At 36.6% G+C, this 18469-nt stretch overlaps 1 protein-coding gene across 6 annotated transcripts in view; it reads right to left on the bottom strand.

Annotated features, from left to right (window-relative positions):
• Positions 1 to 7703: 7703 nt before the first annotated feature.
• The window catches only part of LOC130858752 (sodium channel protein type 1 subunit alpha), an 83708-nt gene continuing 72942 nt past the window's right edge, over positions 7704 to 18469 (bottom strand). For all 6 annotated transcript variants that reach the window (XM_057745718.1, XM_057745717.1, XM_057745715.1 and 3 more), the window contains exons 22-26: positions 17560 to 17613; positions 15896 to 16033; positions 12983 to 13087; positions 11147 to 11417; positions 7704 to 8881 (exon numbers count right to left, since the gene is read on the bottom strand). In XM_057745718.1, coding sequence (XP_057601701.1) covers positions 7704 to 8881; positions 11147 to 11417; positions 12983 to 13087; positions 15896 to 16033; positions 17560 to 17613 — 1746 coding nt within the window. The remainder of the gene's footprint in view (positions 8882 to 11146; positions 11418 to 12982; positions 13088 to 15895; positions 16034 to 17559; positions 17614 to 18469) is intronic.

Raw genomic sequence — 18469 nt, forward strand, 5'->3', positions numbered from 1 at the left:
TTATGTGATAAGCCCCACCGTGCACTTAGAGCCCTCCCTTATCTAACCCCTCTTGCCTCTCTGTCACTATCGATACCATTTTTCACTTTAGCAATATCGAACTATTGTGAATGCTCTGAACATGCCATCCTGTTTCTGATTTTCATGTGTGTCTTTGGGCATCATCATCATCACTTATACAGTAATTACCATGGACTTGGAACTGTTGATCTGAAAGCTCTACTTATATTAACTCATTTAGTCCCCATACAAAATATATTACCATTTTACAGATGACAAACTTGAGGCAAAGAGAAGCTAAGAGACTTTTCAAAGTTGTTTAGTAAGCAGTATAGTTGCTATTTGAATCCAGGCAATTTGGCTGCAGAATCTATACTTTTGGTCACTTTTCTATAATATTTCTGCTGTTTGGACTGCCCTACCCCTCTCATTCTTCAAACCCAGATTACAGTTTACAGTGATAATTGTCCCTGTATCCTCTTGTAGAGTTACTAATCCATTCCTCTATGTATTCTGTAATTGGTACTTACTTCTTTTGCTGAGCCTGAAGAATGACCCAAACAATATATTGGGGAAGCAGGTTGACTTCTGGCTAGTTTTGCTGGTGGTTGAGGGGAATAGAACATGGTCAAAATCAGTTTTGGAAGTATGAAGTTGAAGATGATAGTCAAATATGCAAGTAAAAAAAAAAAAAAGACCAATAGAAAGTTGGAATTGCAGTACCAACTCAACAAAAAAGGCTAATGCTGCAGAATAAATCTGAAAGAAGAGGGGAAAATTAATAAACAGTAAAGGCAAAGAATCTAAAATGTAAGAAGAGACCTGGAAGAGTTTAGTTTTAAAGAAGGCAAAGGAAGATGCAGTTCAGCGAAGGAGGTGGTGATGACCATTCATTGTCAAACTCTAAAAGCTACCAAATATGATAAAGACTGAATAAAGATCATTGACTTTGGCCAACTGCAGACTGATGGGAGGAGGTGCCAAATTTGAGAGCATTAAAGAGAGTGAGAAGTTGCTTTGGAAGAATAAGATTCAATGTTGGTTAGATATTTGAATCTATTAGTGTCTCTATTTCAAACAGCTTGAAGAAAAAAGATAAAACCTGTATCTTATTACTCTCCAACAACACACACATACAGACACAGTGTAGCAAGCTTAACACAGGGTAGTGAACTCATGAACTCTTAGCAAGTAAATTGAATTTTCTATAATGACATATTTTTAATGAAAAACTTATACTTCAAAACATAATTGAAATATAATTTCCTATAAATTTACTTTAAGAACTTTCTGGTCTCCATACCATCGTAAGTAAAAGCCACACTCCTGGAAGACAAACAAACAAACAAAATGCTGCAGTTAACAATTAAATAGCTCTGTGAACATCTTGCCCTTCTAAGTAAACATTAAATAGAGAAGGTATAATTCATGATAACCAGAAACAGAGTACATATGACTGCTCCACATGGATAATGTTCTTTGTTCCTATATTCACCTTTTGAAAGTATTTTCCAGTCTTTTTCTCATAATGTTATTGAGAAGGATAATAGCTATCATAGCATTTTGAAAATTCAATGTGCTTGTCAACAAGATTATTCATAGCCAAGTTTTTTCATCAATATCATTGGGACCTATATTTCATTTAATTTTAACCAAGAATGAAAGTGGTGAGTATGGAACCCTGATTTTAGAAGGTAATTTTTAAAAGGAATGAGATAATGGCACAGTGGACAAAGATGCATCAGAGTTGAGCAAAGTTATTTTTTAATATTAGAAAATACAGTTTTGAAAGTACAAAGCTAGACAGAAAGAATCAATCACGAAGGAGAGAATAAAGACAGAAGAGATGGAGAATAACATGGAGCAAGGTATCAGAGTATGTAGAAATGAATGGGGGGAAATGATCTCTGCAAAGATATGAAGGTAGGGAAGGGGGGGGTGAAGGGAAAGGAAGAAAATCAAAGAGGGGACAAGGAAGGAAATGGAAGGGAAGTGGAGGGAAGGAAGACATTTTTCATTGCTGAGGGGAGAAGTTGAGGAAGTTCATGACCATGTCCTCATGTTTCTTGGTGAAATGAGAGGCAGAGTTACCTGCAAATATGAGTGTTATGAGAAGGTAATAAGGGACTTGAGCAACACCAAGTACTCAATTGACATTGCAGATTATCTACTAGTGATGTCAAGAATTCCTTGGTGATACAATACTTGATTGCCTGGAATATTTTTTTCCTCTAGTGCTTTTGGTGCCACAATGATTGAACCAATGTTAACTGGCAACCTTGGAGACTATGCCCATGTCCCAGGAAGGACAGTACTATCAGCTGAACATGATCAAAGCAATAATATTTTTTGATTATGAACATTTTAATAAATTCATAATGCCTCAGAAACATTTATCTTCTTACACAATAAGATGAAATTCTAGTACACATATGATAGAATACACAATTATAGGACAAACTTGCAGACTTTAACATAGTTTGTATAGTTTTAATGTCCGAACCTTTTGGTACATGCATACGAACATACCAACCTGTGAGGTTAAGTAGTGATTGTTTATCCCACTGGTTCCTAGACTCTTGATTTCATGTACCAGTAAAATACAAATGGGAGGACCAACGCAGGGTTGCCAATGTTTAATTTGGCCAAATAAAATATTAAAACAACCCACTATCTCATCATCATTTCAAAAAGAGCATTTTAACATAAAATGCTTTCAGTCCTTGGAAATAAAAAATAAAAAAGGCACGGTTTTACAATAAATTTCTTTAAATTGAATATGTTCAGCTTTATAAATATTTATCACATTATTCTTAATTTCCTAGGTCAACTGTGGCATGTGAAAGCCTTGTCATGTGGGTGCTGGCCTGTGTTTGGGGTGATTGGTTGATACACACGATGTCTGGACCCTAGCTCACATAGCCAGTAAGTCACCTTCTGTTATGATATGGGCAGAATTACCAGCGTTTAGATCACAAGGCTCCAATTTAGATCCATCTAGCTTCAAATACTGGGGTCTTAACCACTATGCCAGAGATCTCTGCTAAAATTTTCTTTTTTTTTTTTTTAAGTAATATAAGGATTATAGTGAAGGTCAAGGAATGTAATCATTTAAGTGTCTCTTCAGAAAGATGACTTCCAGGAAATAAGAATAGTAGTAAAAATACAGTGTTCTCTGAAGTAATTTGAGATAATAGACTTCATTTTAAGGGTAGAATCATAAATTCCAGGACACCAAAAACAGGTAATAAGGTGAATACACACACACACACACACACACACACACACTTCAATAACACAAGACCAACATAAAAAACTTCCCTTCCCCAAAGACACACACACATATCTATATCAATCTTTACATACAGACATACACACATATTTATTTTCCTTTGATCCCACTCAAAAGTGAGCTGCAGACATTATCCCACTCATCCCTAAATACATCAAAGTGTATTTTCTAAGAACAAGGATAATACCTGTAATTATGTAATAACCACATTTAGACTTTATAAAATTAAGGAAGTTAATACTTTTATAATGCTAATAGTTAATCAATGGTCCATATTCAGATTCAGCCAGTTTTCCCAGTAATATGCATAATTATTACTATTTTCCCAGTCCAGTATCTAATCCAGAATCACACATGGTATTTAGTTTTCATAGCTCTTCAACTTCAAGCCATTCCTTAGCCTTTCTTTGTTTTTCATGACATTTTTGAACAGTTCAGTCCAGTTATATCATAGAATGTCCTCAATTTGATTTTCCTTATGATTAAATTCTGGTTATGCCATTTTGACTGGATAGGAGAAGTGATGTGTCTTCTGTAGTAGAATTGTCCCTATAATTGATGATGTTATCTTTGAAGGTAATGTCTGCTAGTTTTCTCCACTGTAAGCTTTCTTACTTTAAAACTTTTTTATTTTTAATACAGAAGAAATACTAATACAGAAGAATTACTTTGAGACAATGTAAATGTCCTATTCCTCATCAAACTTTCACCCATGAGTTTTAGTAGGCATTGATTATTCTTCCATGAATCAATTATTATGTTGGTTACCAAGTGGTAATTTTCTAACTTCATTATTTCTTCTACATGTGTTCATTAACATTCAGCTGTAAGGAAGAGATTTTTCCTTTTATCCACTTACTTATATTAGTATATACTTGTGAATTCTTATTTTATTAAGTGGGTGAAAGCTGTTACTACCAATATTTGCTCTGCAAACTAACACCAAAATGAATATGGTGATTTATATATTTATATTTTGTATTTAGAAAGATATCAGTGAGTACCAGTGTGGATGTGGAATATAAAAACAAAGTCTGTAGGGATTATCCTATAATCCTTATTTTTGTTGGTTCGAAATGGGAAATTCTTTTCACCCACTAACAAATCAGAATTAGCTGTTGTGGTGTTTTAGGGCGATGATTCATGAAGAGACAAGGTCAGGAAGTTGAAGGATGGGAAGAAGCACTGTGTGTGACTGCTCCTCTTCCCGTCAAGGTCACATCCCTCTTTCAGGCTTCATAACTGACGTTGTGCTACTCTGATGACAAGTAAGGACTTCTCTTTCCTCATAAATTTAGATGTTTCTTTAGCTGTCACTTTTACTGTCTGGACCACTCCAGTAGCCTCTCCATGATCTCCGTGAATTCTGTGCTTGACGTCACTGTAGTTTCCCCAGTTCCTGCTTCTCTACCTACCAAAGCTGGTTGGATTAAGCCTCCAAGATGACCGAAGGCAAATCTTTGCCTCGTGCCCACTTTCACGAGATATTTAATCACTGTATCATCCAGGCAGGAGACAGATGGCATGCTAAAATGAGGCAACAGAGAACGTTTTCATGAAGGGGCCATTTAAAAAGTTGTCAACAAGGTAAGGGGAAAGCAACGAGGAATAGAGAAGTCCAGCCACAGGTCTTAAGGAGCAAGGTGGAGAGTGATGACCAGATCCTCAACAAAGTAGCTCGCATCGTAGGCGGGGCTGTCTGACCGGAAGCATGCCTATGTTGCTGAATGCGGCCGTGCCAACGCAGAGCAGCCTAGCACAGAGGACACTGGGAAACAAACACTCATGTTCGGTTCTCCCACTGGTGCTTTCCTGATGCTATTTTCCTGCTGAGGCTTCCCATTGGCCACACTGGGATGGAGAGGGTAAGAGAGCCCATTGATGCAGTTTATAAAATCACCCTGACACACAGCAAGATGGAGGAGCATGAAGAGTGGTTCTGGAGGAGCAAACAAAATACCCACTCACACATGGCAACTTTTAATGTTTTAATACAGTTCTTTGTACCTCAAGTGGCCATCCACCACAGCTCCGGTTCCGACGTCCTTTTTGTCCTCCTGGAGCCACCAACTTAGGCTCTAGCATCAGGGCTTTCTCCTAACAGAGACCACACCCTACCGGTTGTAGCCCTAGCCCTTGGTAGGTCACTCCCCCCAGTCCCATTCCTATCCAGGTCTTCTTGCTGTCAGCTCGGATAGACCTGTGTGTGTGTGTGTGTGTGTGTGTGTGTGTGTGTTTAGCTTCCCTTCTCCCCAAATTTGTAGGATAAAAGCATCTTCATCTTGTTATACAACACCATTAACCAAAAGTAACTGGGCAAACAATAAAATAAAAAATGTAATCTTTATTAGTTTTGCACATTTTTAATGTTGGTTAGCATCATTTAGGGTAACAGTAGCATTTTCCAGCATGCAGTTCACAAATACAGTTTATCTAAGTAGTTTTAAGAAAAAAGAGGTGCCTATAGTTTGCTTCTGTAAGAAACACAAAATGTCCTGATGTAACTGACTACGTAAGTTCACTACCCTCTGTTCTTCTGGAAAAAAAAAATTGTGACACTCACATTATATTTAGAGCAATCTAGAGCAGCATGACTCTAAAGAAATGAAAACATAAATAGAAGTTAGAAAAAAAGGACAAAAATGAAAAATAAGCACTACCTTCAATCAGTTAGTGTAGGCACTACCAAAAATGTAAATAAAAATTTATACCTTTTTTCCAATTGCAAAGCATAATTTGGGTGTAAGTTGTGAACCTATTTTTGCCCCTTAAAATTATGAAATAATCTAAAAGTAGCAAATGTAATAAAAAAGCAGAAATCTACAACTACCCAGGCTTGTTTTCACTTCTTATTTAGCAAATTTCTTCCATGAAAAAGTGCTATGGACAGAAAGTAAGAAAGTGATTGTGTTATCAATCTTAAGATAATTTCCTCTTCATATTTATATACATAATGCTGAAAAATAAAATCAAATGACTTTTTACAGTATTTATATTTGCTTATAAAATTCTAAACACATTTTAACAGGTTAAAGCAGTGGTTTTTTTTTTTTTAAACATGTCTGTACGGTCAGGCTATACACCATATATTACCCACTTAAAATTTAAAAATAACCAAAAAGCTGTTAAAGTGCTGCAAACTATTGCTTAATGACTTAAAGAAATGAGATCTGTTGAACAATTTCTTTGACTTTACCAGTGACATGTGGTTTCTCATAAATGAGATTCTGAGCAAGTGGGAGAAACCAGATACAGCAGCATGGTAATAGAAACATGCATTCCTAGCATTCAAACTATCTATAATGATTCAGAATACATTATATTACCTGTGTAAAGCTTGCACTCTACATTTCTTGTGGTACATATTTGATGCAATAAATACTGTGCTTACGTCATTATTTGTTTCCTCAAACGTGCACCACAGGGTAAAATGACTATTTACATAATAAATAGCATTTCATTAACATATAGATTGTCAACCTTGCTGAGCTGAAGATGGCTAAACAAAGTGCAGGATTAAGCAGAAATTTATAAAGGATTCATTTGGTCAATTCCATCTTTAGGGGGGAAGCGATACTCATTATTCACTTTTTTTAAATACAATAAACAGAAACAAAACACTTATGACTCCAGACATTTGAGTGAAGTTTGCACCTGCTAAGATTTAATGAGCTATCCCCCCAAAATGACATACTTGGTCTAGGGGCTGGATGTGACAAAACAAGATCAGCAAAGCACCTCCAATTATCACCTAATTACCCCCCCAGAAACATGGATGGCATTTAAGAACTCATTGTTTTCCTCGTGACTTTTTTTCATGCATGATCTCTAAGTGTAGCATGCCCTCATGCAAACCATGTCTTTGTGCAGAAGGGAGGGCCGTGTGATCGCCATAACCCCGATGGCATACCCGTTAAAGAAGTCCTTTAGTCTAGTTCCCAACAGGAACCCCATTTACAAAAATAGTCACATATAATAAACAACATATGGACTAAAAAAAAGATGAATCCACTAACAGATTTTGTAAAAATGTGACAAATGTGGCAGTCGAAATGCAAAGAGTGGATACAATTACTACACTAAAGTGTTTCATGTTAAACAACCCCCGAATTATAGGTTGCACCCCTTTGAACTGGTCCCTACAGTCTGAGTAGCCATTTCGTCTCTTGTCTTCAGCAGTGTCAGCTGGTAGTGAGAACAGTAACCTCCTGTCAAGGTCGTCTCCCCTTCACACAGAGTCACAGTTTTCCAACAAGGGGTCACTGTCTGATTGTAGGCACTGACCTTAAATAGATTTGTGTAAAAACAGTCAGTTTGGCATTTACCTCCTAAAGGAGTCCTGTTGACAAAAATACATCACCTTCACAGGCTGTAAACAATTTGTCACCCGGTGATTTTTATTTATTTTTGTTTATTTCCCTTTGGCTTTTTCATCTTTGCCTTCTTGCTCATGTTTTTCCACGATTGGCTTTGTTACCCGATCGTAGGAGGGTGGACAAGCTGCTGTGGACATGGTCAGCTCAGTTTTTTCTGTAACCGAGTTTTCATTTATTCTGTCAATTATCATGTCTTCTTTTACAAGAAGGTTAGCCCCACCTTTGATTTTATTTTTGTTATATGTAAATGAAGCTTGTTTTACAGTTCGCTTTAAAAGGTGGCGCCTATAAGCACGCTGAATAATAACAGCAGACACCTCCTCTTGTTTTCGTTTTAAAGTCGTAGTTATTGGCTGATAGGAGACCTTTGATGGGTTGGACGCCATGAATCGTTCTTCCATCTGTATTCGTAGAGCATCCATCTCTCCACTCTCCCCCAGAACCCGCTTCGTAAAAGCAAATAAGATGTCAAGACAGTGGATTCGGTCACCACTGACCATGGGCAGATCCATGGCAATGAGCTGGAGTTTGTTCGGTTGTGGCAAATTGAGGGGAGGTTCAAGAGCAGCTGCAAACTGAGAGAGTTTTTCAAATTCCATGAACTGGGTGGCATCGGGATCAAACTTCTCCCAAACCTCGTAGAACATCTCAAAGTCATCCTCACTCAGGGGCTCTGCACTTTCTTCAGTAGCAACACTGAAGTTCTCCAGGATGACGGCGATGTACATGTTCACCACGACCAGAAATGATATGATGATGTAACTGACAAAAAAGAAAATCCCAACAGATGGGTTCCCACAGTCTCCCTTCACTGAGCTGCCAGGGTTAACTTTATTAGGGTCACAATCAGGTGGTTTACTGTTGAGAATAGGTGCCAGCAACCCATCCCAGCCGGCAGAGGTGGTAATCTGGAACAGGCAGATCATGCTGTTGCCAAAGGTCTCAAAGTTGAACATGTCATCAATTCCAACCTCCCTCTTGACGTAGGCGAAGTTGGACATCCCGAAGATGGCATAGATGAACATGACCAGGAAGAGCAGGAGGCCGATGTTGAACAACGCAGGAAGGGACATCATCAAGGCAAAGAGCAGCGTGCGGATCCCCTTGGCCCCTTTGATCAGACGCAGGATTCGGCCAATCCTGGCCAGACGGATCACCCGGAACAGGGTAGGGGACACAAAATACTTTTCTATCAACTCCGCCAGAAACATACCTATGGATAAAAGGTGAGAGTATCAACCAGCGAAGAAGCTGTCCTTTAAAATAATACTCAAATTTCTGTTCAGGCTCTCAGGTAAAGTTCAGAATTACTGAAATTCAGTTACCTAATCTTAAAAGTGACATATGTAAACTATATAATTGTATATTATATACTATAAATAAACCTTAATTGGCATTCAGCATGAAATTCAACTCGGTATTTGCTATGGACTAAATTGTGTCTCCTCCACCCCCAAATTTATACATGGAAGCCCTAACCCCCCAAGGTGGTTGGTATTTGGAGACAGAGTCTTTGAGAGACAATTAAGTTTAGATGAGGCTGTGAGGTTGGAGCCCTCGTGATAGGATTAGTGCCCTTATGAGAAAAGACAACAGAAGCCTGCTCTCTCTCCCTGCCACATGAGGACACGGTGAGAAGATAGGAAGAGAGTTCTCCCCAGAAACCCATCATGCTGACACCTTGACTCGGACTTCTAGCCTCCGGAACTGCAAGAAAATAAGTTTCTCTTGTTTAAGCCACCCAGTCCGTGGTAATTATTATGGCAATCCAAGATGACCGTGACAGTAGCCAATTCAATAAAGATTTTACAGTACCTTTTGTCTTTGAGGGATATCTCTAGACTAGTTTTAGCTTACACAAAATCCCAAGACTGAATCCAAAAAAACAAGTAAAACATGCTCAGGTCTGTCTGCAGAGCAGCAGCCAACAGGACACGTACGTGTTGATAAGAACACAGTGAGTCCAATGAAACTGCCAAGGTAGATACCCTCTATTCAGTCCTTCCCCATCTAAGAAATCTTCATGTCTGTAGTTTACAGTGCTATTTTCATCTCTCCATGAACTTGATGCTTCCCTAAGCTTCCACTATAGCATTCTTATATCTGTATATTTACATATGCACTGGTGCAATACTAAAAGAGTTTAAGCTGATGCTCTTTCTGGTGTCCTGTGTCTGACACTGATCTCTCAGCTCTCTTCCTTAAAGCGTCTTTCTCCATTTGCCTTTTAAATAATGAAATAATGATTGCGCTGAAGAGGAATTCAAGAAGCAAGGTATCTTTGAGTTACGCCACCTCATTCTGTAAAGAGTAAGGACCAGACCAATTAAATCAGAATAGTTGGAGGTGCGACCTAGGCGTCGGGTGTTTTTAAAAGTAGCTAAGGTTGAGACATATTTCTGTAGAAGTAAAGAGATTAAGGTGTTTGGGAGTAAGTAAAGACCTTAGCCAAGCCACAAGAGTATGAAGAACCGCCACCCCCACAAAAAAAAAAAAAAAAAAAAAAAGGGAGTAAGCATGTGTGTGTGTGTGTGTGTATGAGAGAGAGAGAGAGGGAAAGAGAGGTGAATACAACTAAGTACCCTACCCACAACTAATTACACTGCAGATTACTGTGGGAATTAAAGGCCACATACAGCATAGGATATGGATATAAGATCAACTTCTTCAGAGGGGGGAATGGCATAAAGATCTGCCCAACAGAGATGCTCCATGTTGGATGGTAAAATACTGACCCAATCATATCATCTGGTTTAGGAAAGAACGAATACTTCAGGCACACAGACAGACTTCTTCACTTCACTGCAGTTGGAGTTGTATCTTTAATGAGATGAGCTACTGCTCATGTGACCTGTTACCATTCCAGGCTTTGAAGTGTATGACTGATGAACTGAGGCTCCATGCCACATCACTTCTTCTGTGCACCGTTACTATAAGTTTCAAGGTAATCTAGAAAGTCTCCCATACGCTGTAGTAAAGAACCTACCATCTGCATTTGCTGACATTCTGTTCTTAGCTTTATTCTTTTTTCACTCTATGCTCTTCCTTATTTGCCACCAGCGTCCACTCCTATCTGCATGCTGATGACTCTGTGTCTGTGTCTCTGATGCACTCTCTCCTAGTACCAGACTAAACTTCTAGTCCTCTTTTCAGCAGAGCCATTTAAATATTGTATAGACTATTCAACCTCCACATGTCAAAAACACTTCAATCTTAGTTAATAGCACATTTCTAGTTCAAATGAATGAGACCTTACTATATTGACAAATAATACACCTCGTCTAAAATGGATAGAAAAGGATACAGTACTGTATGCGTAGTAGGAGCCTCATTTTTAAGAAAGAGAAACACACCTGAATGAAATACAGCAAAATATTCACAGTGGTTTTCTCTGAGCGGTCAGATGACCTCTATTTTAAACTTGATTGTTCTTTTACTTTTTTGGAGCTACACTTGAGAGACTTGAAATCCTTCTTACCTACAATGGAGAGAATGACAACCACAAAATCAAAAATATTCCAGCCTATGGTGAAATAATAGTGGCGGAGAGAGATGAGCTTCAGCACGCACTCTCCCGTGAACAGCACGATGAATACCAGGTTGATGCGCGACAAAATGGTAGTTACGTATTCGCTCTGGTCGTCAGTTTCCACCATCATGGTGACCATGTTGAGACAGATGAGGATCATGATGCTGATGTCAAAAACTTGTCTGGTTACGAAGTCAAAGACCATTCCTTGAAATTTGTTCTGTAGAGAGACAGAAATGCTTGTAGCAACAGAGCAGTTTTCCTGGACGCGTTAGATTCTATGTAAATACTTTCTATACTAATTGGCTGTCTAGGGTGGTACATGGGAACCACTGGCCCTGAATTTTGTAAACAGTGGCTCATAGCATATTAACTTTTAAAATTGAGTTATCTCAATTGCTATTTGCTAATATGTATCCCACAGAATAACAATCCCTTCTCAAAAGGGAATTTCTGATAAGAAACACTGCATGCGCTAGGCTTCTCTGTGAGGCACAAAATGCACTTTAATGTATTAAGATTGTGACAAGTTAAGAAACCTGCTTAATTTTATTGTACTAGAATTTCCCATGATCAGTTGGACCATGCAGCAGTTTCAAAATATAGTATCTATTCACATTCCACTTGCCTTACTCCCAAAGAATTGTTATAGGGAACTTGGGATTTCCATGACACACCTATAACACTATGCATTTAAAGCCCACGTGTGGCAATATTGATGTTCTTCCACCAAACAGTCTTTGTTGACATTGTCACACACAGAATGCTGAATCTACACGGGGATAATCAGACCAGAATGACCTTCCTTAAGCTTTGATGTCAAAAAGTCATGTCCTTTGTCATGGATCTGTGGTTCTGCTCCCCGGTTCTGCTAACTGTCATTCACTGCAGGCCATTGTCTGGCCCATTTCCCTAGGCCACTGGGGAACTTTGAGGATATCTTCTGTCTTACATTTTTCCTACATATAGTTGACTCATTTCTACTTTCAGTGTTCAGGCTTAACAGAGAACAGTATCTGTCTTTCGTCACTCTCAAGAGGGCAAGTGTTGGCTAGCACAATAGGAATATGAATGTTCACTAACATCTTATTTCTCAATGCACCCAACAAGTTGTTTTAAGCTCACAGATCATCATCATAAAAATCAATACGAGATAGGGCTCCTCCATTTCACAGCAATTGTTTTGTTGGTTCATCATGGAAACATGACGTTTGTCATTTATTATCATGAATTGTACTTATTGACTCTGACTTCTGCAGACGTTAGTAATTTCTAACTTTACAACTTCGATATGAATATTAGACACTAGAAGTCTTTCCTTCTCCAAAACACCCAATACCTCTAATGAAAACCAAAATGGAAGTAAGGTGTTATTTCAATCAACATGTCATCAATTTGTTAATCTACCGGAAAACTGCCTGTTTCTTAACCCCATCCAAGATTTACTCCTTTCCTTAACGTTACTCAGCAACTACTCAAGTTATATGATCAAATTTCTTGTTCACATCACATTGCCTATGTGTCCTTTGCCATTTCTTTTGGATTCTAGTTGGGTAATTCTAAATGCCTTGAAGATAACGGTACATTTTCTATTTCTTCTTTTTCCTTTTGGTCTCTCCCTTAAAAATTGTTTTTACCATTACCGTAAAAGGTATGAGTTAATGGTGCTCTAAAAGTGGGAAAAATCTTTGCTGCTGGAAATGTTAGCTGCTATCTCTTCTGTGAGAAAACCCATGCAAGTTTTTGTTTTTGTAATTTTTCCCCATATCATTTGGTATTTCTTACTCCTGGTCGAGGTATAGGCTTTTGAGGCTTTTTCGATCCTAATTTTTTCATTGCATTATAGTATTTCTTCTGTTCTTCTGTCATAAAGATGTCTTGACCTCCAAAGTATAGAAAAGAAAATGCAAAACTGGTTAAAACTGTGTCCCTTTGTACAAATTTTTTTTTTCTTCCTTCCTTCCTTCCTTCCTTCCTTCCTTCCTTCCTTCCTTCCTTCCTTCCTTCCTTTCTTTCTTTCTTTCTTTCTTTCTTTCTTTCTTTCTTTCTTTCTTTCTTTCTTTCTTTCTTTCCTTTCTTTCTTTTCATAACTCAAAGCACTTTTATTGGTGCCTGGAAAGTACAGATAGGGTCGTAGTTCCTATTAGCATCTGTCTCTTAGTAAAGGAAATACTAATACCTCACCATAACCTAGCTTGTTTTAAATTCTGTATATGGAAAAAATCGCTTTCGGCCTCTACCCTATGGGTAACTACATCTATCTATTTGGCCAACATATTTTCCATATACTTGTGTATTTAAGATAAGTCTGTAGAAAATATGGTATATTTCATTACGAATGTATGTTTTACGCAAATGGTTATCATACTGGATATTTATTAATTCAATGTGCATTATTCCTATTAGTATTAGGTTGTGGAGATCTTTGTGTGCTAGTACCTATTGACCTGTTTTTGTTTTTTTTAATTGCTCCTCAACATCCATTATATGGATATAACATATTTAGCTGTTCTTCTACTGAAAGACATCTTGGATGTGTCTGTGGCAAGGGAGACACACTCACAGGCTCCACGATCTCCCTAGTGCAGAGGATCAGTAAATGATGGAGACCAGTTATTTGGTGTTGGAGCAGAGTCTGTACAGTAGAACTTCTGTGATGATGCGAATGTTTTCTATGTATCTCCATATCTGTATGTCATGACGTGTATGTGTCCAGTATGATTGGTAGCCACTAAGCACATGTGGCTCTTGAGCATCTGAGATGTGACTAGTGTAAATTTCAATGGGAACTTGTGACTAGAAGCTTCTATAGTGGGCAGCCTTTGCACACAGATTTTAATGTGAAATTTAAAATAGGAAAGGGACAATTAAAAAAGGAAAGGCAAAATTCAACTAATTAGCATAATTATGCCTGGGATTTTAAATTTGAAAAATTAAAAATAGTTTTTAGATACTATAAACTTATTTATTTCTCACAATCATCCAAAATTGACTTTATTATTTCATTATTATTTTATGGAGGAAAAAAAATCCCAGAAACTGAGAGGTTAACTATTTTACCCAAGACCATAAACTCAGGGAGTGGTACAGTTTGGTTCACTGCAACACTAAGTACTTGGTTCCTTACACTGTACGCACTACCTTTCTGAAGTTAAAGACAATGACTTTCTTATTCATATGCAGCAAAGAGTTAGAGTAGTATATTGCACAATGGTTTAGAGTTACTCATGAAAGGCCACTTTCACTCGGCCAAGAATTAGAGCAAAAAGATACAAAAGAACATGGACAAGTTGGTAGAAGAGTCAGGGGAAAAGTCAGAGGTCATAAATATGGCAAGCATGTGATAGGCCAGTATGTACAGAGGACTGGAACTCAGGCTCTCAAGTGAAACGAAATAGCTTGATAGTGATGACTGAGTAATATGAGTAATAATTGGGATAAGGGACAGAAATGTGCTATCATGAAACAGTCTCATACAATGAAAGCACTCATATAACAAGAAAACAGACTGAGCAAGTGAGATGAAGGATCAGTACACAAAGGAAGGAAAATAAATGGCCAAAAAAGGCCTTGAAAACATATTCAAACCTACTAGTAAGAAAAGACATGAAAATTAAAATTAAATACAATTTTCACTTATCCAATATCAAGTACCAAAAAGCAGAATGTTTGATGCCAGTGAAACAGCGGTGACCTGGGTACATCCATACGCTGTTATTACTAGTATGAGTGGCCATGTTATTTTGGGAAAGCAAAACACTTTACTCTGGGAATTTATCTTAAAGAAATCATTAAAAGCTCAAGTTCTTTTGATACAGAGACTTTTGACCAGGCACTATTTAAGTCATTTCAGATTAGAAACAACCTAAATCATCATTCTATTGGAAAATGGTTAAGAAAATTATGATTTTATATATATATATATATATATATATAAAGAGTTAATAAAATGGGAAAATATTTGTCAAAAAAATTTATAATTATAGATAAAATAATTTCAATAATAAGGATATGTGTAGAAAAAGTCTGAACAGAAAAAAAATGTGAATAGTGGTTACTCTTGATTAATGATATTTCTTTACTTTCTGTGTTTTAGATAGTGTGCATATATATTTGGGATGATAAAATGGCCTTCCTAAGTGATAATAGTTAATAAAGAACTGTTCAATTCAAGGCTGCAGCTGATAGTTTGTAATTAATATCAGGGAGAATGAAGTGGGAATATATAAAAGAAGCCAAAAAAGAATTTAAAAATGTGAAAAGAAACATCAGAAGCAGCTTACCTCTCGTGCCTAATTTATTGCAAAGATTCTAATCGTTTGTGCTGGAAAATGTATTTTAAGGAGGGAAGTTTTAGGATAAAACAACAAGTTGACTCTGGGAAATAGGCATATGCCTGGGTTCTCTTCTAGTTCTTTTTTCAATTATTCTTTTTCAAAAGAGAAAACGTGGTCCCTGAGTATTTTGTCTTTAAAGAGGAGAGAGATTTTGTGAGCCTACACACAGGAATATGGAAAGGTCATTCTTGGTTTTTGATACCATGGAAGACATGGGCAGTGAATGGCAGACGGGAGGATGTAAAAATAGATTTTAATATATAATTCCATTTTTTTAGTGAGTTAAAGTACTCATTTGGTGTTGAAAACCCTTCAAATAATTTATCATCTCAGTGGGAGAGAAAACGTTAGAAATACTTATCTTCTTTTTTTGCTGGTTGAAATTATCTATGATGACACCAATAAACAGGTTCAAGGTGAAGAAGGACCCAAAGATGATGAAAATAACAAAGTAAAGATACATGTACAGACTTTCCTCATACTTAGGCTGGAGTTCCACCTATCAAAAGAGAATATTTTGTAAGATACTACAATACATTTGATGCTGGAAGTCATTGGTGCTTTTTCATGAGAATAGAAAAGAAAAATTTAGTAATTCTTAAGCAGTTACTTTTCTTTATTTCCTCTAAATCAGCTACCTCTAAAAAAAAAATCTCTGAAATTAGCCTTTAGGATAATTTTTTTATGTGAAAAATGGGGGTGTTCTTATATGAAAAACACAGTAGAATGACTTGGAAATGTATTTCTTTCTAACTGTAAATACAACCAATATCTTGCCATTTGGACAGTAGTGTACTAAATTTGGCAATTTTCTAAGGTACTGCATTTTAATAATTTAAAAATTACTAGTGAAAAAATTTTACATCCATAAATATGCATAGACTATGTTTAGAAATAATCATTCCCAGTACATGAATTTATTTAGCAAACAAGAATTGAGTTACTTGTTTAGATGTTTGGCATCCTGCCTATAACATTCATTGAATTTTTCAGATTGAGTAGATATAACTGGACATGCCATTTGCTAAATCCTCAACTGATAATTTAATCTCTAGATTGTACTCATAATAAATAAGCATTTGAGCTTTTACTTAGCACTTAGTAAAGAGGTAAAGGAGTCACTATAGATAGTGCCCTAATAGATTCATGTCCCCTTAAAGATAATAGAGTTAAAAACCAACCAACCACACAAAACCAAATAATAAGTAACCAAGTGAAATAACTCAACTCTAGAGGATATCAGGAATATCCTAAAGCCATTTATGGGAAATGTACATCAAGAAAGATAAAAGTGAGTTTATCAGGTCAGTTTAAAGCTTACAGGGGCAAAGGTCATTCGTCATGATTAGACTAAACAGATGGGACTTCAGAATGGAAAGATAAAGAGAAAATACTAAATTTTACAAATTTTGAAGAGCAGAGTTGGAAAAAGCATGGATTTTAATTCTCTTCTTGAAGCCTGAGAAGGGCTGTTGTACGAGAAATCAAAAGAGTAGGTCTCAGGTGATAGAAACTTAAAGGAAACTGTTGATCACGGAAATGATAATAGTATCTGTAAAGGCTCCAGTAAATTTATGGATGCTATAATCATATAGAAGAATGGATTTTAAAGTGACTATTGCAGAAATCTAAGGCTGCCTAGACAACATCCCTAACTCGTCTAACATGGAAGGTAAACTACTGATGGCAACCATGTATATCTTCACATTTGTTCCAGCATGCCAATATTATTATTGATTATGTAATTGGTAGATAAAAAGGAAACAAAATAGAAAAATAGTTAATAGAAGGATATTTGTTAGTTATTAAATATACACGTGTTACTTTAGTTTGACTTCCATTTTGATATGTCTTAGTAAGATCTTTCTGATAAATATTGGTATACTTGAATATTAACTTGAGTCATACTTTTCCCGTTTTGAAAAATTATTGTAGAATCAGTCCATTTATCCACTATGCTCTGGTAAATTAATTTTAGTGCCTAATCAATATTGTGAAAAGACTCAGGATGTAAAGAATACTTACATTTCTGGAATCAACTGCCGCATACATTATATCCATCCATCCCTTAAATGTGGCCTATTAAAAAGGACACGCATGTTTTACTTTGGAGTAAAATTACTTCAGACCTGATGTTTAATAAACATTCTTACAGATATATCTATTTAAAAGGAACATTTTAAAAAGACATCTCAAAACAAATTTTACATGGATTTTGGACCAACAATATCTCAGTAAGTCTCTTCATTTCTAAACCATATAACAAACAGAATGATCATTTGATATATCCTCCTGCTTGATAACCAACTCACAAATACTTCTTAATTCTTTAGAGTTAATGGAATCACATGATTTAAAGTGCTATCAAGATTTGGTGGAATACTTTTAGAAAGCTTTACAAAGTCAACACATTTGGCAATGTTTGTAGCAGCAAAATAACTACAAGTTAGACTTGATGACCATACACTAAAATCTGTCTACAAGATGATTAAAGTGACTGAAAATTTATGATTTCTCTTGATGGTAACACTCTAAGGATCATACAGGTGTACAAAAAGTCAGTTGCAACTAACATTTTAAGAATTTTGAAGCCACTAACACGTTAAGAATTTTGAAACATCTAGAAATAATCCTATATTCTACTTTCTTCTCTGCAATTTTTTTAAAAAATAATACTCCTTGTTTTTGTTTGTTTTGTTTTGCTTTTGGGGTTTTATTTGGCCACTCACGTGGCATGTGGGAGCTTATTTCCCCGACCAGGGATCGAACCTGCACCCTCTGTGTTGGAAGCACAAAGTCTTAACCACTGGACCACCAGTGAAGTCCCTCTTCTCCATAATTTTTGATGAGAGTGAATTAATTTTGGTAAGAAAAGTGAAAAATAGTACAGTAGACACCTGGTATTCCAAGTGTGATAACTTACAGTAATTTGTTT

Source organism: Hippopotamus amphibius, chromosome 8 (assembly GCF_030028045.1).
Source record: "Hippopotamus amphibius kiboko isolate mHipAmp2 chromosome 8, mHipAmp2.hap2, whole genome shotgun sequence".
Taxonomy (NCBI): Eukaryota; Metazoa; Chordata; class Mammalia; order Artiodactyla; family Hippopotamidae; genus Hippopotamus; species Hippopotamus amphibius.